Below are 26,996 nucleotides of genomic sequence, written 5' to 3' on the forward strand. Positions count from 1 at the left end.
GCTAGTTACTGGTCTTCTTCTTTTCTTTATTTTTTTAAAAAGATTTTGCTTATTTATTTGAGAGATAGAGTCACAGAGAGAGGGAAAGACAGAGAGAAAGGTCTTCTATTTGTTGGTTCACTCTCAAAATGGCCAGAACAACCAGAGTTGGCACAATCCAAAGCCAGGTGCCAGGAGCCTCCTCCAGATCTCCCACGCGGGTTCAGGGGCCCAAGGACTTCTGCCATCCTCCATTGCTTTCCCAGGCCACAGCAGAGAGCTGGATCAGAAGAGGAGTAGCCGGGACATGAACTGGCCCCCATATGGGATGCCAGTGCCAATGGCAGTGCCACAGTGCCAGCCCTTAGTTACTGGTCTTGTTCAGAGATGCTCCTCATGCTGTAGAATGATGCTGGGAGTCTGAAAGCTAGGTATAATCTGCCAGAGCACCCCCTTTGGCTAAGGGGAAAAAGAAAGGGAAAGGGAAATGCCTCAGTTGAGAGAATTAGGACAAGGGGGAGAAAGAACAAGTGGGGTGGCTGTATCACTCATTGGCTGCATGCCCACAAGCCTGGCACATGAGTTTCATTTTTTCCCCCTTGGAACACTGTGGACAACGTGCTTTGCCTTCCTGGCTCACTGGGTTCCTGTAAAGGCCCAACAAGGTGATGGGTTGATGAGCTCGTTAATACTTACTATGCACTAAACAAAGAAAGATAAGAATATAGATTCATAATAATTGTTCAACTGCTATTCTAGATCAGATGGTGAAATGGCAAGTCTGAACTTTCCTAACCTGATGTTTTTTCAAATGCTTACTCTGTGACTAGTGATTAACTCAGCAACTGAAAAGAAAGCTACGTTTTGACTTAGACAGAAGTACTGAGTCCCTATTATCAAGCACACTAAAGCAGAAATATACACCAGAGAAACTCCAATCCCTCCAAAGAAGCCAGCTCAGCCTTATAGTCTCCAATCCTACACCACCCCATGCCGCCCCTGCAAGCTCCTACTGGAGACCTGCTCTTTTACTTACCTTACTTTATATCTTCTACACTTCCCAATTTCCTACCCAATCCTGCACAACACCACACTTAGAATTCCACACAAATTGTGGGGGGAAAGGCATCTATAAATGTTTCCCAACTTTCCTATAGACAGTACCCTGTACTTCCAGGCAATGGCTAGCTTCCCCTATGCACCTCAACCCAGCCCAGCTTGACTTTCTCCCATTAAGCCCTAAGCAGAGTGTGAACAGCATCCACAATTCCTTGCAGGGGAAAAGGGAAGAAAGCAAAGTAATGATAAAGAAATCCAGACACCTCTAAGGCACAGAAAATCCCCCATAAAGGTTTGTGGTCAAGGCTTGGATCTTCCTTGGTTCTCCAAGCTAGCTCCTCTCTGATAAACAGTCCCAGAGGCTTTTCTATGCTCAGAAGCCTTCGAAAAGGTGAGTGTCTTCTAGAAGGAAAAGAAATCAATGTGTTATTTACCTCTCAACTCCTCCTCAAACCTTTCCCTTCTAGCCAGAATGTTTTTCCCACTACCTCACATCTCATGTTTATGAACAGAAGTGTTGAACTGGTTGGATTATCCAAACAAACACAAAGTAAAATGAACAAAGCAAAAGGGGAAAAACAGAATCAAACGGTACCATGAAAGGAGGGCAGCACAGTCTCCCTGTTGCCTTGGGGCCCTGGAGGATTAATAGATATGATATAACCAGTAAACGACATTGAATAACCCAAAGGAAAGAGGGAAGAGTAATCGGGACCACCTGTCGACCTTAGGGACAAAGTCAGGGTTAAAGAGCTGGAAGAAGCCTTCAGTGAAGGAACACCCAGGGCTTGGGGGGCGACTATCCTCAGACTCTGAGCTACTGTTCTTCTCCTGGCCATAGGTTACGAGCTCATCTTTAAGGCTCTGGACACCATCAGCATTATACTTCAGTTGCTCCTCAAAACCATGGAAGTTGCTCTCAATATCAATGTCATCATGTAAATTGTTGATGTCATCAAGGACCCAGCTTGCTTCTGGAGCATACCTCTGGCTATGGTGCATGACAGGCCTCCCTCTGGGGTCTTGGCCATGGCTCTCATCTGAGCTCAAGCTCTCTTCAGAATCTTCATCATCTTGGGTCTCAGCACAGCCCTGGGCCTCAGCATGGTTGCAGATTTTGGTAGGAGTACCACAGCCATCAGGGTGAGAGGCATTAAAGTGAACACCACAGCTGTCCCGGGCCTGTTCTGAGGTTGAGGGGAGATCACTCAGGCGTTCACCAGTGGCCAACTGGGCCCAGCCTGAGAGAGAAGACAGTGGGCTGAGGCTTTCCAAGGTGGCCAGCTGGGCCTGCTCTGAGGTGGACGCCAAAGAGCTGAGGCTTTCTGGGCTCGCCAGGCAGGCCCATGCGGGGCTGGTGGGAAGAGAGCAGACTCCGTCTTCCATGTTAATCAGGCCATCCTTTGAGGAGATAATGGATAGGCTCATCAGTTTCCTATTGCCTAGATGGGTATGCATGAAGGGGAGGAACGTGGGAGGGGGTTTCCTTATCAGCACGCACAATGGTACTGTTGATCTCTTTGACAGAGCCATCTCCTCTTGGAGTCTCTGGTGCTCAGGGGGCTGAGGAACAGTACCAAGAGGCTGTTAGCATGCAAGGGAAGGCTGTGATGGCTGACAAGATGTGGTTTCCCTGGGGATAGCTGCTCCCTCTGGAACGCTGTAGGGTAGATAGAGGTCTGATTTAGAAGGTGGGACTGGGCTCCCTGCAAAAGAGGGAGGTTGTTGAGTGCTATGTACTGCCAGCAGCAGATGCCTCAGTGTGGCCTTGGGAGTCTGAAGTGCCAAGGAAGGAGGGGTAGGCAGGCCAGCCTTTCTGGTTTCTGTTTTCCTTTCAGCCCACTTTCCCTTCCAGCTTCATTGCATGCAAAGTGGGCCAAATCTGACCCAAAGATCTGGAGAAATCTAGCTCTGCCACTTACTTGCCTTGTGATGTTGCACAGTGATCATTTCTAAAGGAGTGATGATAGTCTATTTCTTTGTTAGCTGTTTTGTTTCTGTGTATTATGCATGCATGCTTGTGTGTGTGTGTGAGGATTAAAGGAACTAAGAAATACACGAGGATCAAATGCTAAGCCTGGGCTCAAGAGGTGCTCAGGGAAAGCTGATTGTCAGTCAAAAAGTCAAACCTGAACGTTTCCCATCACCACTTCCTGGTAGTGGTAGCGAGCAATCATTCTTCGGGGTCTCCTGTGTCGCCTACGATGACGGTGAGGTCCTCGGGTGAAGAAAAGATAGTTGATGTAGACATACTCCAGCAAGGACAGGAACACAAAGAACAGGCATACAAGGATATAGATGTCAATGGCCTTGATACAAGAAATGTTGGGGAGTTTATCCCGCATATGTGAATCGATGGTAGTCAGGACGAGGATTGAAGTTAGGCCTACAAACAACAAAGCACAAGTTTTATCTCCTTTGGTGACTGAAGTTCATGGGAAGTCATTGGGCCCATATCCCACAGAAAGGGAGCAGGGGTCATCTCTTGGGTGGGGAGGGCCCTCAGCAAAGGTCTTTAGTATTCCAGGATTGAGGACTTTGCTAAGGTGCTCCCTTTGTTCTTTCTCCCACATCTTGAAGCCCAACCTATGCTTCAGGAGTTCAATACATTCCCAATGCTCTCAGGTTTGAGTGACAAATCTCTAGCCATGCCTTGGCAGTTGTTTATATCTCTAGCCCCACACTGCCCTATAATGGCCCTTTCTTCTTTAGCCTTTCAGTACATATGCCTTCCTTTAGTCACTGGGAAAGTTTTATGAACCCTAACATGGTACACAAATATAAAGTTTTAGTTCAGGATGTGCTCCTATAGAATAAGGCTGAAAAGTGTGTTCCAAAGATGATGAAGGAGAAACCAGACTTAGATCTGGGACACTATGGCTTTTGGCTGTATGAGGCCAAACAATCAAGACAGACAATCTCTTAGGCCCCATCTCCTACTCTGGTACTGCTAAAAAACCTTTTGTGGCTCCCCACACATGAAGTTACAGTCTTTTCAAGTCTTCCCAGGGTATTTTTCTGCTGATCTCATCATCTCTCCAGCTCTCTCTGCTCTCAACCACCCTGCTAATTTAGTTCCATTTTAGGGACTCTATGTCTTTAATTCAGCTATTTCTTCCTCTGGGAAATGCTAAGTCTTGTGTCGCTGCCTCCTGTAAGTCCTTAGAACCCACTTTGGAACACATTTTATTGGAGAAGCTTTAGCCACCAAGACCTTGGTCACTTTCTCCACTGGACTCTGACTGCTTGCATCTCTGCATTCCACTAGACACTTGTCAAGGGCAGCTCTTCTGAAAGCCCTCTGTTGCCAAATAAGGTATTTTGATATCTCACTTATTCAATGTTTATTGTCTTGCATGTCTAATCTAAATTGATGACTTGTCCATTTACTGATATATTCAAGAAATAATGAATTCTGGTACTTTGGGCCCAGCATTCCAATATTCCAGCCCTGATTTTTTCCACACCTTTCTCCAATGTTGGCATCTCCACTGGGAATTGGCTGAGCATTGATTTCCTTGCCTGAGCAGTCATATACTGCTCCAGGTATTCCTTTATTACTCTCAGGATTTTTTTCTGGGATAAATGACTCAAGTTCCTCCCTAGGGTGTCAAGACCTACCAATTGTCACCCTGGCAGCAGAGGAATCATAGTTCATCCAAAATGATATCCAGGAGAGAATGGTTGTGAGGACAGTGGGCCAATAGACCTGTACAAGGTAGCTGTTGACTTCCCTTTGCACCTGGAACTTCAGGATGAGGCGCGTGTAGGAACCTGGAAGGAGACACACTGGTGTCAGGGAGGCAGGGCTGAGGGGATCTGCAAGGTGCAGAGGCACAGGATGGACAAGTAGATAATGAAAGGGGACTGATGTGGAGGTTGCCCCATAGCATCCCATTCATAGGTTTCTAGCCTGAGCAGGCTGCAGATCTGGCTCTGTTTGTGTACTAGCAGACCAGTGACATGTCTCAGTAGGCTCGTGTGGCGCAGCAAGTATGTTCTCTTCCCATTCTTTTCTCACTTGATCCATGATAGCTGAAGCTTTGAAATAGGAAAGACAACAAACGTTTCCAAGCTGCAAATCGCTGGGGGGGTGAGAGGCCAGTTCTGATAGGAGCATGAGTCCTTTATACCTATAGAGTATTGTAAACCTGGCCTAGTGCTTCCACATCTGTTCCTTAATTGAAAGAGACTGGACTTTATCAAGGGGACTTGGAAGGTATACAGAACAAGAGGGGAATGGAAAAGGAGGCAACAAAGAGGATAGCAGTCAAAGATAGAGGCCCCTAGGAGTTTATGGTGGTACAAAAGGGACAATAAGGAGAGAAGGAAGGGGTAGACCAACCTGTATAGAAATACACTTCCTTGCTAGTAATAGTCCTTCCTATGAAACTGAACTGAGGGATTTTCAGTTCTTCAGTCATGTAGATGACATTCTCATTGTCTTCCCAGGATAATATGACATCTTCAACTGTGTAGCCATCTGGGAAGGGGAGAGAAACAGAGAGTCTCAGAAAATCAGGTAGATTTTATACAAGAGCAGTCTGAAACCAATGTATGATTGGAACTTGTAATTTCAGGAACTCCTTTATAGTTTTCCAAGTCTGGTCACAGAGGCGAAGGAGCATTTGTAATGAAAACTCTCACTTTGGAGTTACTTAACCAGGAAGGCAAGTGCAGCTGTGAGCTTCTAACCACTAGCTTGTGACCAATTTCTCAATGGCAAGGTACCATTTCTCAATAGAACTACTTGTGCCCCAAAGGCCACCTGCTTCCTGATTATCTATCTATCTATCTAAGATTATAGGTGGAAGGAGGGAGTAGAGGAGATATACTCTTCCTCTCACTGTCAATTCTGCTTTTGGTTTCTGAATCACCACAAGCTCCAGGCAGGAAAGAAGGGGCTCTGAGGGAAATACATACAGCTCTCCACTTCCAGCTTGCAGGCTTGCTTGTCCATCGGGAATTTATGCAGATCCATAGAACAGGCTGCTGTAGTAGTGAGCCTGCAAAGGAAAAGGAAATGAAAAGTGAGTGTAGCCTGGATAAGCAACAATTCCTGAAAAAATGGGAATAGTTACCTCAAGGATTGATCTACATATGGGGAGGAAAGAGGGAATTGGAATGTGACAAGGAAACCAAGAGTTCTGGCAAAATTGAGACAAAGAACAGATATATGGTCTGTCAGAATGGGAAGGGCTCTTGAGAAAACCAAATTCAGTGACAGAAGCAAATGGTGTGCTACACTGAAGTCTTTGGGGCACCAGATCAAACATGCATTTGCATAAATGCCAGATATGCAGGTCTCTGGGGAAACTGAGGAAGAGCAAAAAGCCAGTGGATTCCAGATGGATGGGAGAGATTAACAGATCCATGGTGGGCTATATGTTGCATCCATATGAGGAGTCCAAAGAGGGGTCTTGAAGGAGCAGAGGAAGTAGAAGTGGGAAAGAGGATAACTATCATAGCTCTTTACTTCTTCAGCTGGGAGGCTCTGTCTCACCCTTCAGCCTGCTTGTCCCATCTGCTAACAATAGCCTAGTACATGTCCATTATTGAAGCAATTTTTATTTTTTATACTGAATAGGTGTGTGTGTGTGTGTGTGCGTGTGTGTGTGTGTGAGGGTATCTCTCTCCCTTCTCTGAATCCTCCATGACACATTAATCAGTTAATGCCCCCCTTTTTTTTAACTTTTATTTAATGAATATAAATTTCCAGTGTACAGCTTATGGATTACAATGGTTTCCCCCTCCCATAACTTCCTTCCCACCCGCAACCCTCCCCTCTCTCGCTCCCTCTCCCCTTCTATTCACATCAAGATTCATTTTCAATTCTCTTTATATACAGAAGATCAATTTAGTATAAAGATTTTAACAGTTTGCACCCACATAGAAACACAAAGTGAAACATACTGTTTGAGTACTAGTTATAGCATTAAATCACAATGTACAGTACATTAAGGACAGAGATCCCACATGAGGAGCAAGTGCACAGTGGCTCCTGTTGTTGACCCAACAAATTGACACTCTAGTTTATGGCGCCAGTAACCACCCTAGGCTGTCGTCATGAGTTGCCAAGGCTATGGAAGCCTTCCAAGTTTGCCGACTCTGCTCATATTTAGACAAGTTCATAAAAGACAGGGTGAGGATAGTAACCAATGATCCTAAGAGTGGCATTAACCAGGCCTGAACAATTATACAGCATTAAGTGGGGAAGAGGACCATCAGTACACACAGGTTGGGAATAGAGCCATTGGTGGTAGAGTAGAGGTTATGATTACAAAGGAATGAGGCCCAAGTGCGCTAGACAGGGTCTAGAACAAAGGACAGAGTCATTATTAGAGAAGCTAAGAAAGGTGCTGTCTAAGCTACAATTAAGTTTTCTGATTGAGAGGCAAATAGAACCTGATAGAAGGGGCTTGATAATAATCTGGTGGGCTTTAGGCCTTGTAAGTTAAGAGGCCCAGACCTATCTATCTCTTCCCATGGGGTATATCCTAAGGGAGGTGTGAACCTCCTAGGGGAAGGCACTCTGTTGACTTTCATTACTTAGCTGGCCTGGGAGGAGAGCTGGCTAGGTAAAGGCAGGTGGCATCTGAGGGTATCTCTCTCCCTTCTCTGAATCCTCCATGACACATTAATCAGTTAAGCCCCTTTTTAATTTTTTCAAAGATTTATTTATTTATTCAAAAGTCAGAGTTATACAGACACACACAGAGAGAGAGAGAGAGAGAGAGAGAGAGAGAGAAAGAGAGAGGTCTTTCATCTGCTGGTTCACTCCCCAATGGCTGGAGCTGTGCCGATCCGAAGCCAGGAGCCAGGAGCTTCTTCTGGGTTTCCCACTTGGGTGCAGGGACCCAAAGACTTGGACCATCTTCTATTGCTTTCCCAGGCCACAGCAGAGAGCTGGATCGGAAGTGGAGCAGCCGAGTCTCAAACTGGCTCCCATATGGCATGCCAGCGCTTCAGGCTAGGGTGTTAACCCGCTGTGCCACAGCATTGGCCCTAGTTAATGCCCTTTTTTTTTAAAAAATTTTTTTTTGACAGGCAGAGTGGACAGTGAGAGAGAGAGACAGAGAGAAAGGTCTTCCTTTTGCCGTTGGTTCACCCTCCAATGGCCGCCGCGGTTGGCGCGCTGCGGCCAGCGCACCGCGCTGATCCGATGGCAGGAGCCAGGGGCTTCTCCTGGTCTCCCATGGGGTGCAGGACCCAAGGACTTGGGCCATCCTCCACTGCACTCCCTGGCCACAGCAGAGAGCTGTCCTGGAAGAGGGGCAACTGGGACAGAATCCGGTGCCCCGACCGGGACTAGAACCCGGTGTGCAGGCGCCGCAAGGCGGAGGATTAGCCTAGTGATCTGCGGCGCCGGCTGTTACTGCCCTTTTTAAATGAAAAAAACATGACAAGTGACATGCTCCCTGCAAGCTTTGTTATTCTCTGACTCCAGAGTCTTGCCCTAATGGGAAAATGGGCTGAGAGAAGAGAGAAAGGAAAGAATTGAGCAAGAGCACCACCACAGAAAAGAACAATTAGGGCTGTACAATTCAGAGCTGAAGGGCTGGCGCTGCAGCTCGCTTGGCTAATCCTCTGCCTGCGGCGCTGGTTCTAGTCCCGGTTGGGGTGCTTGATTCTGTCCCAGTTGCCCCTCTTCCAGTCCAGCTCTCTGCTGTGGCCCAGGAAGGCAGTGGAGGATGGCCCAAGTGCTTGGGCCCTGCACCCGCATGGGAGACCAGGAGGAAGCACCTAGCTCCTGGCTTCGGGCTGGTGCAGTGCCAGCCATAGTGGCCATTTGGGGGGTGAACCAATGGACCAACAGATAGAAGACTTTTCTCTCTGTCTCTCTCTCTTTCACTGTCTAACTCTGTCTGTCAAAAAAAAAAAAACCCAAAAAACAAAAAACAAAACAAAAAAAAAATTCAGAGCCGAATCTTGGTAGGTACATCTCAGAGGTGTGATCAGAGTTAAACTTATGTCGCAGGCTTATCTCTAGACATGCTCTGTAGGTGATGACACTAGAAGAGAGCATTCGTGACTGCTATGCTCTAAGCAGCAGTAGGGCATTCCAGTGTTCATGAGTTCTCTATGTATAAAAAGCCACAGACCTGCAACACACACACCTGCATCACCCTGCTCTCCCATCTACTGGCTTGCTTGCATGAGTGTAAATGACCAAGGGCAGAGACTGAGGCAGGGTTCATGTGTCTTCCTCCGTCACTTCATGAAAGAGATAAGACATGGAGCTGAAGAACAGATGAATACAATGATAAGGGCAGGGAGAGGTCTTTCAGTCAAGGGAATAAGAAGATTCCTTGACCAAAAGGGCATTTGAGTTAGGGATTAAAGGGTGGGCAGGGTTTCAATTCATGGAAAGCAGGGAAAGGGCCACCTTAGACAGAATGAATAGCAGAATCAAAGATGTAGGAACATGACAGCCAAGGGTATCTGTAGGAAATTTGTAAAGTAAGGTGGGGGGCCTGCTCTGTGTTTCCCTTAGAAGGTGTTTGTGGGGTACTTGTTAAGAAGAAGGAAGTCAGCCAGGAGAGCCCAAGGATCCTAAGGGGACTCACCGGATGCCATACTGCACTGTTCCATCTGGGTGAAGCTGAAACACTCGATTTTCCACAGTCACATCATGCACGAAAGCATCCTTGCTATTCAGAAAGTAGCAGTCAGGGACCCAAAATTTCTCATGCATCCGATAGTCTAGGGTCAGGTTCAGATTGGTCTCAGAGTATGCTAAGCGTGAATCCTTCCAGGTCTGATGAAAAAACATTGTGACTGTATAGTCCTAGGGAGAGAAAGGCAAATCCCATTTGTAAATTATGTTGTCCAGTTCTCTCTCTCTCTCTCGTGTGTGTGTGTATGTGTGCATACGTGTGCAAGTGTATGGAATATATCATAAATATAGAAGAGTGTATGAAATATATACATGCTGAAAAGAAAAATAAAATCAACTTCATGTAATTAAAATCTAGGTTAAGAAACAGATTACAGATAATTTTCAGTTGTCATGTGTTCTTTCCAGAACATATATCTCTCCCCATAGCAATAACCATTATCCTAGATTTTATTATAATAATCCCTTTGCATTTTTAGGATTTTATCATCTACATACACATTTCTAGAAAGCATATTGCTTAGTCGGATCTATGTTTTGAGTTTATCTGCATGAAATCATACTGTATTTATCTATAATTTTCTTTCACTCAACACTGTATTAGTGAGATTAATTTAGATTGTGTAATGATAATTTGTTCACTTGCATTGGTGGATAACAGTCTAATATAAGAGTATGTCATGCATATTATCATGTGAATGAACCATACATACTACAACTTTGATGAAGTAAAAATGACAAGGTTTTAAGAGTGTCAATTTGTTAAGTCAACAACAGGAGTCACTGTGCACTTACTCCTCATGTAGGATCTCTGTCCTTAATGTGCTGTACATTGTGATTTAATGCTATAACTGGTACTCAAACAGTATTTTTCACTTTGTGTTTCGGTGTGGGTGCAAACTATTAAAATCTTTACTTAATATATACTAAATCAATCTTCTGTATATAAAGAGAATTGAAAATGAATCGTGATGTGAATGGAAGGGGAGAGAGAGCGGGGGGTTGGAGGGAAGTTTTTTTTTTGGGGGGGGGAAACCATTGTAATCCATAAGCTGTACTTTGGATATTATATTCATTAAATAAAAGTTAAAAAAAATGACAAGGTTTTAAGAGCCAAGAGCAGGTGAGGGTTCCCAGCACTTCTGACCTGCCAACACTGGAATTGTCTGACTTTTGATTTTTGCCAATCTGGTTAGTAGTAACAGGTTCTCACTGTGGTTTTATTTTGCTTTTCACTGATTACTAACAAGATCAAACATCTTTTCATATGTTTACTTGCTATTTAGTCTTCTTTACAAAAGTTGTATTCCTGTTCACATTTTACAATGATTTTTCTGTTTGTTTTAAAAATATTCTTCTTATTAATTCAAAGGAATTATGTATATACTATCAGTGCTTTGTGCTGTAAATATCTTAGTGTACTATGAATTACTGTTTCACACTTGTTATAGTGGTTTTGTTTGTTTTGCAAAAACAGAAGTTCCAGAGTTTTGCTAAGCAGAATTTTAACATAGCTGAAGTAACTAGTACTAATTTTTATGATTTGTGATTTATATGTCCTTTTAAAGAAGCCCTACATACTTCAAGACACAAATACAGTATCCTATACTATCTTAAAAGCTTCATAAGCCTTTCACCTTTAAGTCTATAATCCATCCGGAACTGAGTTTCTTAATATGATCTGAAGGTTCAATTGATTTTATTTTTTTCTTATTCCTGAGGGGTTGTAGTTTGCAAAACCTATCCTGTTACTCTGTGTGAGTTCTGTTACAGGTCAGAACAAGTAGAGATGATTTATGACCCCGTTCCTTGTACCATGTCCTCTGTCCCCGCCCCATGGCTAGAACTGACACACTTACCGTGTTTATTTCTGAGATCTGTTCAATGCTGGAGACATAGATAGATATTCTGATGGGCACAGGGTCACCTATAATACAAGAAGACACTATTACATTAAGGAAAAGAAGAAGGTTAAGAGCACAGACTCTGGAGCCAGACTTCCTGGGTTTGAACCTGTTTTGACACTTGTTAGTTGTGTGATCTTGACTAAGTTACCCAACCTCTCTGAGCCTTAGGTTCCTCATGGGACAAATTGGGATAATAATAGCACTGATCTCATGGTTAATTCAGGTCAAGTACTTAAGGGCCCATGATATGCTAAAAGGAAGGGATCAGGGCAAAATAAAAAGAAAATAAGGATGAAGCACATTTTTCTGTTTCCTGATAAAAACTGGAAAGGAATGATCCCAAAAAACGCAGATTCATGATGGAGTGGTTGAATGTTTGTGTGAGGATATGAGTGAATGTATGAGCATGTTTGTGCAAGTTCATACGAGCGTGTCTGTGTGTGAGTGACTCTATGAACTGTACATATGAGTGTATGAGCATGTTCATGTGTACACAAGAATTTGCGAATGTTAATGCACAGGTGAATGTCAGTGTATGTGAGCATGTTTGTGTGACCAAATGTGTTGTATGGAACTAAATGTGTGTGTATACATGGGTGTAGGTATTCTGCAGTGTGGGAGTGAGTGTATGAGTGTGTTCAAGTGCAACACATGAGGATGTCAAGTGTGAGAGAGTGAATGTGTGACTATATGTGAGTGTATGTTCATGTACAAGTGAATGTGTGAGCAAATGTATGTTTTTGAGTTTGTTTCTATATATGAATATGTGAGTGCATGTGTATGTGAGCATATCTCTGCATATGAGTGAATTTGTATATTTTCACATGTGAATGAATACATGGACATGCTTGTGTGTTTCACTGTGTTCTATGGGAGAAATGTGCAAGCACATCCTCAATTTTGAGCTCGTTGGAAGGACAACTGCTCAGGGCACAAAGAATGTATCAACTAGAAAGGCATGTGTCCTCCCTAGAGATGGAGCAGACATGGCTGAGAATCATAGTCCGCCATGTCCTGCACACTCCTTTCTGTGCTTAGTCCTTCTCAGCCACAACCAGCGAAGAGGGTTTGCAGAGGGCAGAAGCATTCTTGCACACGAAGGGAGAGAAGTGGTTTGAAATTCCAGGGGTAGAGCAGGGTGAGGGTTGGGAGCCTTGCAGTCTTGGCAGGGTCCACAAGGCGTGATGTGGAGGACAGTAGTAGAGTCTGAGGAGTGCCACTGGTCAGTGAACAGGGTGTGGCTAGTTCACCGTGTCTCAGCTCTTTGCCACCTAACACAAAGGCCTCTAGTGTCCAGATGTGGCTTACCTCCAAAATTTGGTCTCAGACGGACATCGTATTTCGACAGCACCCTGTCCAAAATCTTTTGAACCACAGCTTCATTTGCACAATTTTTGCTGAAATACAGAAGTCATCAGTAAATGCTGCTTGACATGTGGCCAATTTTCTGGTGGTTCACTTGCAAGGGTCTTACCCTTAGTACATATGTAGACATGTCCAGTCATATGTGTACACACTCTCTCCCCTCTTCATCCTTCCCCATGGTGAGTCAGCCAGAAGCGCAGCAATGACGCAGGCTTCTCTTCCCATCCCCCTTGCCAGCTCTTATCCAGAGGGTGGGGCAACAAAGGCTGGATCCCTGTTACTAGGCAAGATTGGGGTGGAGGAGGGGGAGAGGTGGTAGGGAAGGGGCAAGTTATAGCCCTCAGAAAATTGCATTGCTTCAATAACTTAAGGAGCCCCACCTTGAGATCAGCCTGGACACTGTTCCTAGTTTGGGGAAGGGGGTCCTCCTAACAGGGGTATCTGATCACCCCAGGGAAAAGCCATCTTCCACTCTCACTACCCTCCTGGGCTGAGCCAATGTTCTCCAGCTCAAAGTCACATTTCCTCTACCTGAGCTGTGCATTTTGTTGTCACATTTATGTCAACCTTGATTTTGAATATCTTTGCTTTTAAGATTTGGCATATGGCATATGACACAGAGACACACTCTTGTTCATGTAGCAGAGATTTATGACCCTCCTGATTTAAGTCATTTCAGATTCTTGGGGCTTATAGCTGTCTTCAAAAAGACATCTTTTCCGGGAGCAGGCATTTCTCTTACTAAGTAAGCATGTGCTTCCAGCCTGGAAATGTCTTGGGTGATCACATGTAAGTGGACCCAGGTCAGTTGTGCAGAGAGCTGACTTTTCTAGTGGTCTCTGATCTGTTCACTCAATTCTCCTAGACCTTCAGTGGTGCTCTTCCCCCCAAAAGGGTTTGTAAATGAGAGCAGGCTGTTGGCATCATTGTGACTCCTGAGATCTTTGACGCATTGCCCAGGAATATCAGTCCCTGGAAACCTGTGTGTGTGTGCGTGTGTGTGTGTTCATTGGCGTAGTCTTTATGTTGGGTTGAAGCCATTGCAGAGCTGTCTGCTGGAACCTTCCAAAGACTCCCTCCTCCTTTATATGCATACATGTTGATTTCTGATTTTACATTTAAAAATTATTCCTGATGATTTTAATCACACGATTTCATTTTCAAACATTCTAAAACACACACACACACACACAAATTATTCCTAAATTAAATAAGTGCATTCCTGCCTATTTCTGATCACACATTCCCCATGTGCCCCATACACATTTCTGTATTATCTACATGTATGCAAAGGCTGAGTGTTTAAATTCTTCCAGATAGTCACAGACCCAAAAAACTTGAAATCAAACAGTACAAATATTTGAATCTTCAAATCTTTTCAGAGGAGTAAATACAAAAGTGTACCTATCCCAGGGTATAGGCTTATACAGCCACCGACCACACTGTTTGGGCTCTGATTAGGTTGAGTTAATAATAATTTCTATCTGCCGCATTGGAAAGTCTCACCGCTCAACACAGTCAGGCACATACGAGTGCGTGAGCCTTCAGGAACAGACTAAAATCCGGACTCAAACAGGTGTCTCTCCTGTATCTGTTTTGTGAATTGACCATCACTTTCTACCCTCTCCCCCATCTAATCTCACGTTACAGGGAAAACTGCCCTGGACCTTAGTCCTTACTGGGGTGAGTCCCCTCAACGCCCCCTCAACCACTCAGCCACTGCAGTTGGACCATAAGTGGGGCACAGTCGGGCGCTGCAGTTACAGGTGGGCTGAAGCACAAAGCTGTATCTCAACTGGCTGCCCCCACTCCCACTCCATCCCCTCTGAGGGCAAGCAGACAGGGGCCATGAGCTTGGGCTCGGTGAGCCCGGGTCGAGTCCCGCTGGCCCACCGGTCCACTCTCTCCAACGGGCTAGAGGCCGTCTTCCCGCCCCCACTCCCGCCATTCCTGTTCTGGCTTACCAATAGAAGAGGTCCAGGACGACTTGGGGCATGGTGGAGGGGAGCTCGAAGTGGGATTTCGGCATGGGGCTGGGGCTGTTGCTTTCCGCGAGCCAGGTCTTGATGAGCAGTAGGAGCACAGCGGCCCGCAGCATGCCTCGGATACCCATGGCTGCGGTTCTCTAGGGGCTGGAGGGCGTGGGAGACAGCTGCGGACAGCAGGGAAAAGGCACTAAGTTGGGCGGGGAGCGTGCGTGAGGGGCGGGGGCGAGGATGGCTAGCTTTTCAGCAAAAAGTCGTCTCAAAGCAGACAGCAGCTAGGGCACAAAGAACCCGAAGCTCAGAGCCCAGGGGAAGCAGCCACACAACAGCTCTACACGAAGCAGCGGTCCCCCGGGACGCGCCTGGCAGCTGCGAGGTGCGCTCGGTCAGCCGCCGCTCTTGGCTGCGACTGGGCACTGAGGCGGACGCACGACTGGCTCCGCCCACTCCGACGACAGCACTGGTCCAGCCAATCGAGTAGGTGCCAGGAGCCACACAAAAAGGCGCGCGCTCCAGTCTCCGCCCGCAGTCTGCGCGCCGCCCGGCCCTCCGCCCCTTCAGGTTTCTGCAGTCGTCGCCCGGCCAGCTGCTGCCACAGACAGGGGCGGGGCCGCATGGGGCGGGCCAGAGAGACGGAGGGGACTGACTGCCAGAGGCCAAGGGCTGCAGTCAGGGACACCTGGTCCTGTGTGTCTTATCTGCAAAAGGCAAAAGAACCTGTGCCCAAGAGTCATGTTTTGTGGTAAAGGGAGTACAGTCACTTGACTGCCATGGTTGGAAGATCCACACATTTTTGGAGACCAGGAGGTACTCAACTGCTGATTATTACCAGACTCTCGAGCTTGCAGTAACCCCAACGCCTGTGTGTGTGGGGGGGAATCAGGATGGAAATTGGGCTCCTGAAGCCCAAGGGTTACTTGAATACTTAAATTCCCCAGAGTATTCTTTCCAAGTATGAGTTCTCACGGAAAAACTCAGGAAACTGGGAGTATTCATAAGCTAGAGTCTCCCTGTGATATGACTCTGTGCTATGGCCAGGGAATGCAGTGCTGAAATGAGCATCCAGAGAGATGCCATTAAAGGGAAAAAGCAGGCAAACCTCAATTTCTTCTGTCCTTTTAATCTCTGGTCGATGACAAGTTCAAAGGAAGTCTCATTAGAGCTCCTGGGACCAGATATGTAATCGTCAAATACAATTGACTCATGTTCACCAGCACTGCACCTCCCAAATCCTACCTGTAAGAAGAGTTGTAATCAAAATGGGTTTCAAAATCACTCTTGCCTAACTAGGAACATTCATGCGGAAAGATAACTTTCCCCCTTTCACTTTCCCTCAGTATCTGGTGAACTGAGTTGGGATTACTTGTGCCCAGGAAAGCTGCACTTGCCTGGCTGGTTAAATGTTTTGCACAGCTGAGGGTTTGCCTCTTTACCTTTCATTAAAAAAAACAACATTTTAGAATCAAAAGCTAAAAATGTGTCCCATAGTTTCTTGCTTTTTTAAATGAGCAGAGCACCCTCACACCTTCCTTTCCCTTCTCCTTTCCTCTGTTGTTGCAAATGCTCTTCCTCCCACTTGGGCACGGAAGAAAATAAGGATGGTGGAACCCATATATCACTGTCAAGTATAAGAGCAGATCAATCAAATCCATTCATATTGCCATTAGGTTCATCATTCCTGGAACCCATACACCCTCATAGATAGACTCGTTGTGTACCAAAAAATAATGTCATTGTAGGTCATGGGACCCAACTACATGGATTGTAGTGTGGCGAAACTGAGATCCATTGAAGAAATAATAATTGGTACAGGGTCACATAGTAGCAGGGGCCAAAACCAGAAGCTATTTGTGTGTTTTCTTACTTCCAGAATAGTGTTTTCAGTGAAGTTCAGGCAAGCACCAGCAGGTGGGAGTAGATTTGTTTGGATGTGGGATGTTCCCAGCACTGAGGAATGAAATTGCATAGGCAATTGGTCCAGCTTCTCATTTACTACGGAAAACAAGCCTGAAGCCTGAAGTTTTGTTCCTAGGTGCTCTTCTGACTATGACGATTGCCAAAATGTTGGTGGTGATGTTGAATTTACTTTCAGAACATACATTCCAGAGAATTGCCACCCCCACTTCTCTCCCTAGAGGTAACACTTCATTGAAATTTCTGACTCTCAAGACAAAAATGGCACAAAAATGCAAAAAAATTTCACAAATACCACTATAATTTATATTTTAAGGTTTTGTCCAATGAATTTATTAGAATATCCATAAAAATCCAGATAGGATGAACTTAAATCAGCATATGGGATCATGATATGGGGAAAGAACATTGCCACACAACAGAGAAAGATTCAATTTTGCTGCATGGTAGGGTAAGTTTAGAGGTAAGGCAAGAAATGAGAGGGTAAAAGGTAAAAGATCAGGCAGAACCTGGCAGAGTGAGCACCACACAGTGCACAATAAAAATGTGTCTAATGAATAAATGAGGCAAGAAAGATTTTGGCACCAAATTGTCCAAAACAAGTAATTGGGTTTTTATTATTAATATACATATTGTATATATAAATTTTATTTAAGTTCTACAAATTTCATGTATTTCATATATTCAGATTCAGGAATGTAGTGATACTTTCTACCCTACCCTCCCTCCTGCTCATGCTCCTGCCCTTCTTACAGGAATTTGATTTTTATTATAGACTTAACATTAATCTTTTGAAACATTTGTGTAAGATAATCACATAATCAGAGTAGTACCTCAGAAGAATCTTTTGGTTATTTTGTGAAGGGGAAATTGGGAGGAAGAGAGATTAGGGGTAAGGAGAGAAGTTAAGAGCATATTGCACACCTATGCTTCTAGTAATGGCAGGATAGGTTAGTTGGACTAGCTATCTCAATGAAGACAACCAAGTAAACTACATGAAACACAGAAAGAAAAATCATCATTTTGAGCTAAGAGATAATGAGGCTAAAATCTAGAAGAAGACAAGAACCAGTATTAGTGTCAGGAAGACCAGTACTAGAAGCAACTTTTAGTCTTAGGGCATTCACTCAATTTTGGAGAAAGAGTTTTCAAACTGAGCCATTCTTTTGGTTACATCATGGACAATAGGGACAAAAGTAAAAGCTCAAGGTCCAAACAAGTAAGGGATTTAATAAGCCATCCTGTCACTTTCAACTGAGACCTGGAGTGGTTACTGTTTTGGCATAATTGTGACCCAGATGTAACCAACTTTGCAGTCTAGGTGCTTATTACTTGAGTAGTTCAAGGAACCTGAACACCTGACCTTGGATTAAAGCAGACTTGGACAAGTATTGTCCCCAGGCATTTGAAAATACCCCAGCAAATGAAATGACTTTCTGAAAGGAGGTGTTATCTTGGGCCTAGAATCATTAGCACAAATGATTTTTTATTAACAGGGTAGCATATAGTCAAAGATAACTCATCATAAAGGGAAAATGCACTGTGATAAAAAGGAACAGAGAGCAAAAAAATAAAAATAAAAACTTCAAAGACTTCAGGTATAAGGATTTTGTGACACAGACTGAAATAACTATGGTTTACTATATTCCAAAAAGAGGATAAGCTTGAACATTTCTGCAGGCAATGGAAAATCATAAAAAATAATAGTCAACCTGTAAAAGAAATGAGAGGGTCTACAACTAGAAACTATAAAAGTGAAAATTCAGAATTTAGTAGATGTATTTAGCACAAAGCTAAAACCAGCTAAAAGGAGAAGCACTGAACTGGAAGATAGATTTCAAAAAATTATCCCAAGTTCTTCCTAGAGAGATAAATTATTTGGAGAAATTAAAAAGGAAGGATGAGATACACAGTGAGCAGAAAGAGAAGATTAGCTACACATTTCCTTAAAGTTTCAGAAGGAGAAGAGAAAAACATTAGGAAGAAGATGGCTGAAAATTTGAATTCACAGATCAAAAGATCAATGAATCATAGGCAAGATAAATAAATAGAAAACTACTCCTAGATTTGCAACAGTGAAAGTGAAGAAAATATTCTTTTTTTAAAGATTTATTTATTTTTATTTGAAAGGCAGAATTACAGAGAGCAGAGGCAGAGAGAGGGAGAGGGCATTGCAGGTGGCGGCCATACCTGCTATGCCACAGCACCAGCCCCAAAAATATTCTTAAAATTCTATCTATGAACTACATGGAATCTATTCTATTTGTGTTAATATAACATTAATACAATTGATGAAAATTGTGTTGTAGTAATTATTTACTTGCTGTGACTATGAAAATCTAATGTATTAATAAATTCCTTAAAAATAAAAAAATAAATAATTAACAAAATATATCTATGCTAATGGTACAATTGCAGATAGTGAGATCCTGATCTAGGGCAGAAGCAGGAGAGTTTGGGACTAGCTAATAGGAGATAGACCCTGGATTTTTGAAGGCTTTTACTTGATTTAAGCATGAAAGATGATTTTATAAGGATATTATCTATTTCATGACTAGTTGAGAAAATGTATTTATTTAAATATACTTGTTAGAGCAATCTAACATCTAGGAGCCCTTCTCAGTTGTGTTTGGAAGGCCATTGTCATGTAATTATGTGCCCCTCATCTCATGGCTCACCAAAGAGAGAGTATCCTCCGAGTGTGAAATGCTAGTTCCAACTGAGGTCTAATGCCTGATAAAAGTGTGTATATATGGGTTTCTAAGAGAAAATAGAAGAAAAGTGAATATTTGTAGAAAAGTCTCCTTCTGCTTACCAACTTTCTCGGCTTTCACTCTGTTTCTAATGAAAACTAGATAAAATGAAAAATTCTGTGGTCCTCTGAGTGTCTTGCTACATCTTAAGGCTTGTCATGTGCACTCACTGGGATACCTAATGCTAGACTGGAGTAAAGTTCCTGCAGAAGCTTATATTTGTAACAAAGAGAGCTAAAAATGTAATACACTGTCTTTTTTATTTTTTTATTTTTGTAAGGGAAAGGGTTTATTGGTGGGGAAACCCGACAGACTGGAGGGAAGGAAAAGAGGGAGGAGAGCATAAGAGAGAGATCAAGAGGGAGGGAGAGAAAGAGCAAGAGACAGAGAGAGCCACATGTTCAGGAACAGGTCCTCTTAAAACTTTGCCAGGGGGACAGGCAGGGCAGTAGGAACAGCGAATACCATTAGGATGGGGGTGGAGCTAACACATGTGGTTGGGCCATGGGGTCACCTGGCTTCCAGCCATGGAGTCAAGGGCTAGAGTCTAGGATGAATACACTGTCTTTAGACAGAGTGAGATTTTACAAGAGTTGTTTATATAAAGACTGAATGAATGGTCTACTGTCAGAGATGGAATAGAGGGAATTCTGCTCTAATGGGAAGTTGCATCAGAGTGTCTATGTTTTGTTCAAAATCCTTCATGCATTTGTTCCATTTGAAAGATGAACATTCTTATTTATCACTAACCATTTCTCCAAGAAAGGATATTCGGAGGACAAGACAATCTTCTCTATTGCCTGGTCCAAGTCAATCAGGGAGATGTCTACAGTGAAGACATGACCTACCTTTATTAGTGGCTCAACAACTTTTACCAAATGTCATAAGTGGAGGAGGTGTTGATCTTTTGATTCTGAGTTTTCACATTTTGTTTTCACTTTTCCTGGGCATTCACAATTTATATAGGTCAAAGCTTTCAACTCAAGTGTATGGAAATATGCTTTTTATTAGCTATAGTATCTTCTTGCAGTATCTTCTTCTCTTACTATTGAGGGGCAGGAGCAGGGAAAATGCTTCCCTAGGTCTAGGGGTTTTCTCCCAGTTACAGGGATTTGATTACCAGGAAATCTAGATTGGAATTCCATCACCAGCTACACATGTGTTTCAATCTCTTTATCTTAGCTACCTCATATGAAATATTAATTATTAATTAATAATAATTAATTAAATATTAATAATTAATGGGACAATCCAGACAGAAGGGAATCCCTATCCATTCCAACATCCTAGCCCTGTGGCCTCCCCTTGCCTTATCCTCTCAGCAGGGTGTAAGGTTTCTGCTCTCTCTATCTGGAAGGGCTGTGGCCACTACCACATCTGGCCACCAGGAGGCATCATCTCCCCTGGTCTAATTGAGGACTGAATCTATCTAATTGTTTCTCTGAATTCAGTCAAGCCAGGCTGACTGAATTAAAAAGAATCTTCAGAAGCTATAAAACAGAGATGATAAGCAGGGTGGGGCAGAGATCCTTCTGAGGCAGGGAATTTTAGTGCACGAATGGATGGATGAACCTCTATTTCTACCCTGGGATCCTAGTTGCCATTAGCCACTCTGCCCTTCAACAGGGTTTTTAGATGGCTAGCTTCTGATCACCCCTGCTCCTGTTCCCAGGGGAGTGAGAAGCAGTGATCTTGTACAAGTTGTGAATGGGAAGCCCCTAGAATTGTGAAGGGCACAACCTGTGTGGCCACATTTGGTGCCCTTGGTGAGAAGGGCCCTTTTCTTATGTGATTCCCTGAACCCTCCTAGTCTTGTATCTGTATTTGATTCTAATTATTGTGACCTTGTGTCTTTAGCCATTAGTTCTCTCTGCTTCTCCCTCAGATTAAGTTCTACCTGGCCAGTTTATTTTATTTCTTTTTTTCTTCTTCTTCTCCTTCCTCCTCCTCCTCCTCCTCCTCTTCCTCTTCTCCTTCTGTTACCGGTGAATGGCAAGGTTCTTGTCTTCGCGCAAGAAAGAATTCAGGCGTGAGACAGAGTAGTGGAAAGCAAAAAGTGGCAAAGTTTATTAGGGTAGGGATATCCACAAGAACGGATGGGCACCTCTCCAGACAGGACCTGAGAGAGAGTGTGCAGTCGCTTGGACAGGAGGAAGGAGTGAGGTTACATGGTTGAGTGGAGAGATTACACCTGCCAGGCAGGCCAGGTGGGCGGCTCAGCATAGAGGTAGAGGGCTGAGCGCGCAGTCCAGTTGAGGCGGAGGGTTTTTAAGGAGATGGGTCTCAGATTCACACATCTCCTCCTGAAACAAAGGATTTTATGGATGTAAATATTAAGAATCTCCTATTTGAGTTTTTCCCTGAAGGTATCAGACAGGAGGAAGCCTAGCTGGTGCCATCCTGGGTTCAGAGGAAGGGTGAGCAGGGCCCCCTGGAGAATCGGATCCGGAGCAGGAGCAGGGTGTTTGAAATGCAGATACTGGGCTGCATCTGGGAGATTGTGGAGGATTTGTCAGGCAGAAGGGGCGGGGATCCCCCGCCTGGCAGGTTATCAGGGGGCAGGGCAGAATGCGAATACTGGGCTGCCCCTGAAACATTATCAGGATGACTTTGAGATGCAGCATAGGCTGGACATAGAAGTCTTCTCTTTAGCCCTGTTACACACACATAAGCTCATATCTAACTTCCTACCTAACACTTCTCCTTCCGTCTCCTCCTCCTCCTCCTCCTCCTCCTCCTCCTCCTCCTCCTTCTTAATTTTCTGAATGGCTAGTTCACTGCCCAAATGGCTGCAACAGCTAGGGCTGAGCCACGCTGAGGCTAAGAGCCAGGATCTGCTTCCTAGTCTCCATGTGGGTGACAGGGGCACAAGCAGTTGAGTCATCTGCTTCTGCTTCCCCAAGCACATTAGCAGGGAGCTGGATTGGAAGTGGAGCAGCTGGGACTCAAACCAGCACTCATATGGGATACCAGCATTGTAGGGGGCAGCTTAACCCACTGCACCATAAAACTGGCCCCCAGGTGATTTTTTTTTTTAGTCACTGGACGTTAATATACTGTTTTTGTGGTAATAGCAATAATTCCTAATAAAGAATTCAATCTGTCAGCAAGTTTAGTCCCTGTACTTCCTCAAATTTCTCTACAATCTCTGAGGAATCAGTAGTGCCCACCGAGTGTTCTTGCTGCTCCTCTCATTCCCCAGGTTACATTTCAGTTATTTGAGCCATATGAGTGGTTCTATAAAATGAAATACAAACATGAGTGATACCTAGTATTTCCAGGATGAGGAATTGAAGAGCAAGTGTATAATCCTTAGACTCTTGATTTGCCCTGGTGATTCTCAAAGCCAAATGTAGCAATTGTGACATCCAAGATGGACAGAACCTAGACTCTGAGTCCTCAGATAGAGGGGAGAGCTGATGACTTTATCTGACCTTATGTGACCTGAAAATCCAGCTTTGTTATGCTAAGATGCTGAGATTTGGAGATTATTTATCATTTCAGTAAAGCCTAACTTAATAAGTACACTGTTAACTGCTCTCCTCCTGACACCCACATCATTATTGTAAAGGCCTCTTGACAACTCTTTCTTTGTATTTTATAGGTAACTTGAATCCAAAATATCCAAATCTCATCCTGGGTCCTTGAAAATCTGCTGCTTTTTAGATATTTTCAATCTCTGTGTAGTGATAGGCAGTTGAGACCTGACTGTGACCTAGAAGTCATCGACAGCATGATCTGTTTCTCCACCCCCATATCTTCTATTTCTCTACCCCAACATCCAGAGAGTCATCACCCATTCATTCACCAGTTATTTATTGAGTAGGGGATACTTTTCTGAGAACTGGGGCATGATAGTAGGAAAATAAAAACAGTGAAAAATCTTACCAGTATGGAATCTATATTCTGGGAAGGGGGAAGCGAAGACCACTCAGATGAAGTGAGTGAAGTATCTGGTTTGTTCGATGATAAGTGAAATTAAAAAAAAAAACAGCTGTCAAAGAGGGTCAAAGATGCTGGGCAAATAGGGTTGTGATAGGTAGAAGGTGAGGAAGCTATCTTAAGGCAATCAGGGAAGGATCACTGTGATGGTGGCATTTGAGCAGACTTTAAAGAAGAGATGGTACAAACCATGTAGACATTTGGGGGGAGAGTAAGGAGCTTAGTGTGACTGTAACAGTGAATGAAGGAGGAAAGGAATAAAGGACTAGATCAGAGTGGACACATATGGGCCACTTCATGTTGGGCCTTGTAAACTATTAGAAGACCTTTGACAGTTACCTGGAGTGGGATAGGAACTGATGATGAGTTTTGGAAATAGAGTGACAGGGTCATACTTATGTTTTAGAAGGATCACACTAACTAAATATTTGGGGAATAGGCTGTAGAGATAGGACAAGGGTAGAAGGAAAAAAGAACAGTTGGGAAGTGACTGCAATAATTCAGGTGATAGATCAGACCAGAGGGACAGCAGAGGAAGTACTGAAAATTAGTTAGATTCTGGATATCTTTTCAAAGTAGAGTCAAAATGATTCCCTGATAGATTGGGTATAGGATATTAAAAAAAGAGAGGATGCAAAAATTATTATAGGAGTTTTGGCCTGGGAGCTGGCATTGTGGTATAGTGAGTAAAGCTGCTGCCTGCAATGCCAACATCCCATATAGGCATTGGGTCATGTCCTGGATGCTTCCTGCTAATGGTTTTGGAAAGCAGCGGCGAATGCCCAAGTGCTTGGGACCCTGCCACCCAAGCTCCTGGCTCATGGCTTTGGCCTGGGCTAACCCTGGCTGTTGTGTCCATCTGGGGAGTGAACTGGCAGATGGAAGATTCTCTCTCTCTCTCTCTCTCTCTCTCTCTCTCTCTCTCTCTCTCCAACTATGACTTTTTAATAAATAAATAACTCTTTTTTAAAAAAGAATTTTGGCTGGATCAGTTGGGATAATAGATTTTCTGTTGATTGAGTTGGGCAAGATTCTGGGGAGAAGTTAAAGTGCATGGGAAACCAAGAACTTGATTTTGAACATTCTAAGTTTGCTTCAATATGAAGTATCTAAATGATGATGTTATATATGATTTTGTATATGTGATAATCTCCTTCCCTGCCTAGCACATTCCTATTCATTCTCTAAGGCCCAGCTGCCATTATAGAGCTCTTTTCAATTTGCTAGGCAGAGATAGTGATTCCCTTCCTAATACAATAGCATCATCAACAATTCTATAGAATAGCATTTTGCTCTTGTATTGCCACTATTACTTTTCATCTCTCTTCCATGATAGATGGGGAGCTCTTTTAGCCCAGGGACTCTTTCCGATTCATTTAATATCTGCATCAACTATAGTTCAGAGTATTGCTTATAGTGGAACTCAAGAGATATCTGTCAAATAGCATCCCAGAAATAAAGGAGAAAACTGTCCTAAGTTGGAGCTCATGGAGGATGGCAAAGCCTGAGCATGTTAAGGAGTCAGGAGTTGGTAAGGTAATGCTTGGTGGCCTTTTTTATCTTTTATTTTCATACTTTGGTGATGAAAGGATCTGAAGGCTTGTGTCTCTAACTGTACCTCCGAGAGAACTCTTCTTAGGAAGAAATGTTCTAACTCCAGCAGTAGGTGGGATTTATAGGGAGCTAGATTCTAGTTTAGACTTATTTATAATGGAGGGAGCATTAGAGTAAGATTCAGAAACTCAAATCCATCCCAGCCCTGCCACAACCAGCTGTCTGACAAGTCACTTTCTCTCTCTGATTCTCAATTTCTTCTTACATGAAATTTGACACTGTTAGAATTAAGATCAATTTGGTAAAGCCCCTAGAATAGTTAATGACATAATTCTAAATAGCTAGGAGAAAGACTTCTGAATGTGCACACTACAAAAAAAATCTTGGATGTATGAAGTGTTAGATGCTAATTATTGTAATTTGATCATTAAAATGTATGCATGTATCATGATATTACATTGTACCCCATAAATATGTGCAATTATTGTTTGTCAATAAATAAAAAATTCTTCTAAAAATAATTGCTAGGGAGGAGTGGCTAAAAGAGAAGCAACACTGATGCAAAACAAAGATGGAATGAGCTCCCTGTTACTGGGGATAGTCAAGTATAATCATGTTGTAGGAACCTTATGGAGAGAATTCTAATGGTAGGACAAGCTGAAAATTGAGGTGCTACTCAGTCTTGAGCTTTATAATTCTAAGGATCCCAAGTAATAGAACCGCAGACATAAAAAACTGTTACTGAATCTTCCCTGCTAATAATGGAGCACTCATGCCTGATGGCATCTTGCTTCAGTAATACATTGCCTGCCAATAATCAAAAAGCTTCTGAAGAGACTGCATGTTTATTTTATTTCCTGACTCAGTCAGCTGGGGCCTCCCATACTAATCTCTCATTTACCCTTTGCAGTTTTGTCGTAATTGACTCTTGGTTTGGGAGAAGACTTCGGGAGGTAGGGGAGAAAGAGCGAGAGAGAGAGACGGAAATTTGTTTGCTATCTTGGCTTTTCTGTGTGGCTTGTCACATCTTTTTTGATTTGACGTTTGAAGCTATTCCTATGCTGCTTCTCCCCCATTATGCCCCCCTCCCACTGCTGCTCCCACCACCTGCTCAAGCTTTCACTCTTGTTGTGGCCTCCTGCCAGAGCCTTCTAATTGGTCCTTTTTTTGGTCTTTATTATCAAAGTTTCTAATTGATCTTTCCATTCAGTGTCCATTCCCTCTTCAATCCTATATCCAAGCCATTTACCATTTCAGTACAAGTAACCTGTTTCTTGCCATGTGTACCAGCTCTAATCCAAAAGAGGCTACTGGCTTTTCCCTGAGTGATCCCCACTTGGCAGATAGTTTGCCACCTTCATCGGCCAAAATCCAATCTAACTTTTAAATCCAAAACCAGATATTCCTCTCCCTAAAGTCAGCTGTGGGGGTTTTTACTGCATATCCTCTCTCTGCTCTGATCACAGAGAGCCATTTATTCGAGTCCTGTGTATGCATGTCTTATTTCCCTTAACAGTCTGCAACCCTGGTTTCTCTCACCAGCAGCTACAGTGTCTCCATACATATTCTCATTTTAAAAACAAACTCTTTTTGTCCACCATGATTTCTCCCCTGAATCCCTACTTCATTTAACAAGCAAGCAAATAAACTCAATCAGGGTTTGTGTGGGTTGTACTAAAAAGTAATTTTAACACCTAACATCCTAAAAGCACAAATTATGTAAGTCATTTAAGGGACTAATTGACAATATAGCAATCTGAGTGAAAAAAAAAAACCTCAATCTCCAAATGATTGATTCCACCAAATGTTGCCTAAGTGCTCTTAATTAATCAACAAGGAGCTGCATTTGCTCCCTGGTGCCCTTTATCTCCTTTAGAAATGCCAAGCCCAAGGGAAAGGTTGCTTAAACTATTTATTTGAT

At 43.5% G+C, this 26,996-nt stretch overlaps 1 protein-coding gene across 1 annotated transcript; it reads right to left on the reverse strand.

The window, feature by feature from the left end:
- Nucleotides 1-1,377: 1,377 nt before the first annotated feature.
- GABRQ (gamma-aminobutyric acid type A receptor subunit theta) lies at nt 1,378-15,248 on the reverse strand. The gene is made up of 9 exons (XM_062182923.1): nt 14,892-15,248; nt 12,871-12,959; nt 11,515-11,582; nt 9,606-9,826; nt 5,962-6,044; nt 5,384-5,521; nt 4,660-4,812; nt 3,168-3,424; nt 1,378-2,439 (listed from the first exon to the last, which is right to left on the reverse strand). The coding sequence occupies exons 1-9, from the start codon at nt 15,038-15,040 to the stop codon at nt 1,684-1,686; spliced, it is 1,914 nt and encodes a 637-aa protein (XP_062038907.1). The 5' UTR covers nt 15,041-15,248; the 3' UTR covers nt 1,378-1,683.
- Between the last annotated feature and the right edge of the window lie 11,748 nt (nt 15,249-26,996).

Source organism: Lepus europaeus, chromosome X (assembly GCF_033115175.1).
Source record: "Lepus europaeus isolate LE1 chromosome X, mLepTim1.pri, whole genome shotgun sequence".
Classification (NCBI taxonomy): domain Eukaryota; kingdom Metazoa; phylum Chordata; class Mammalia; order Lagomorpha; family Leporidae; genus Lepus; species Lepus europaeus.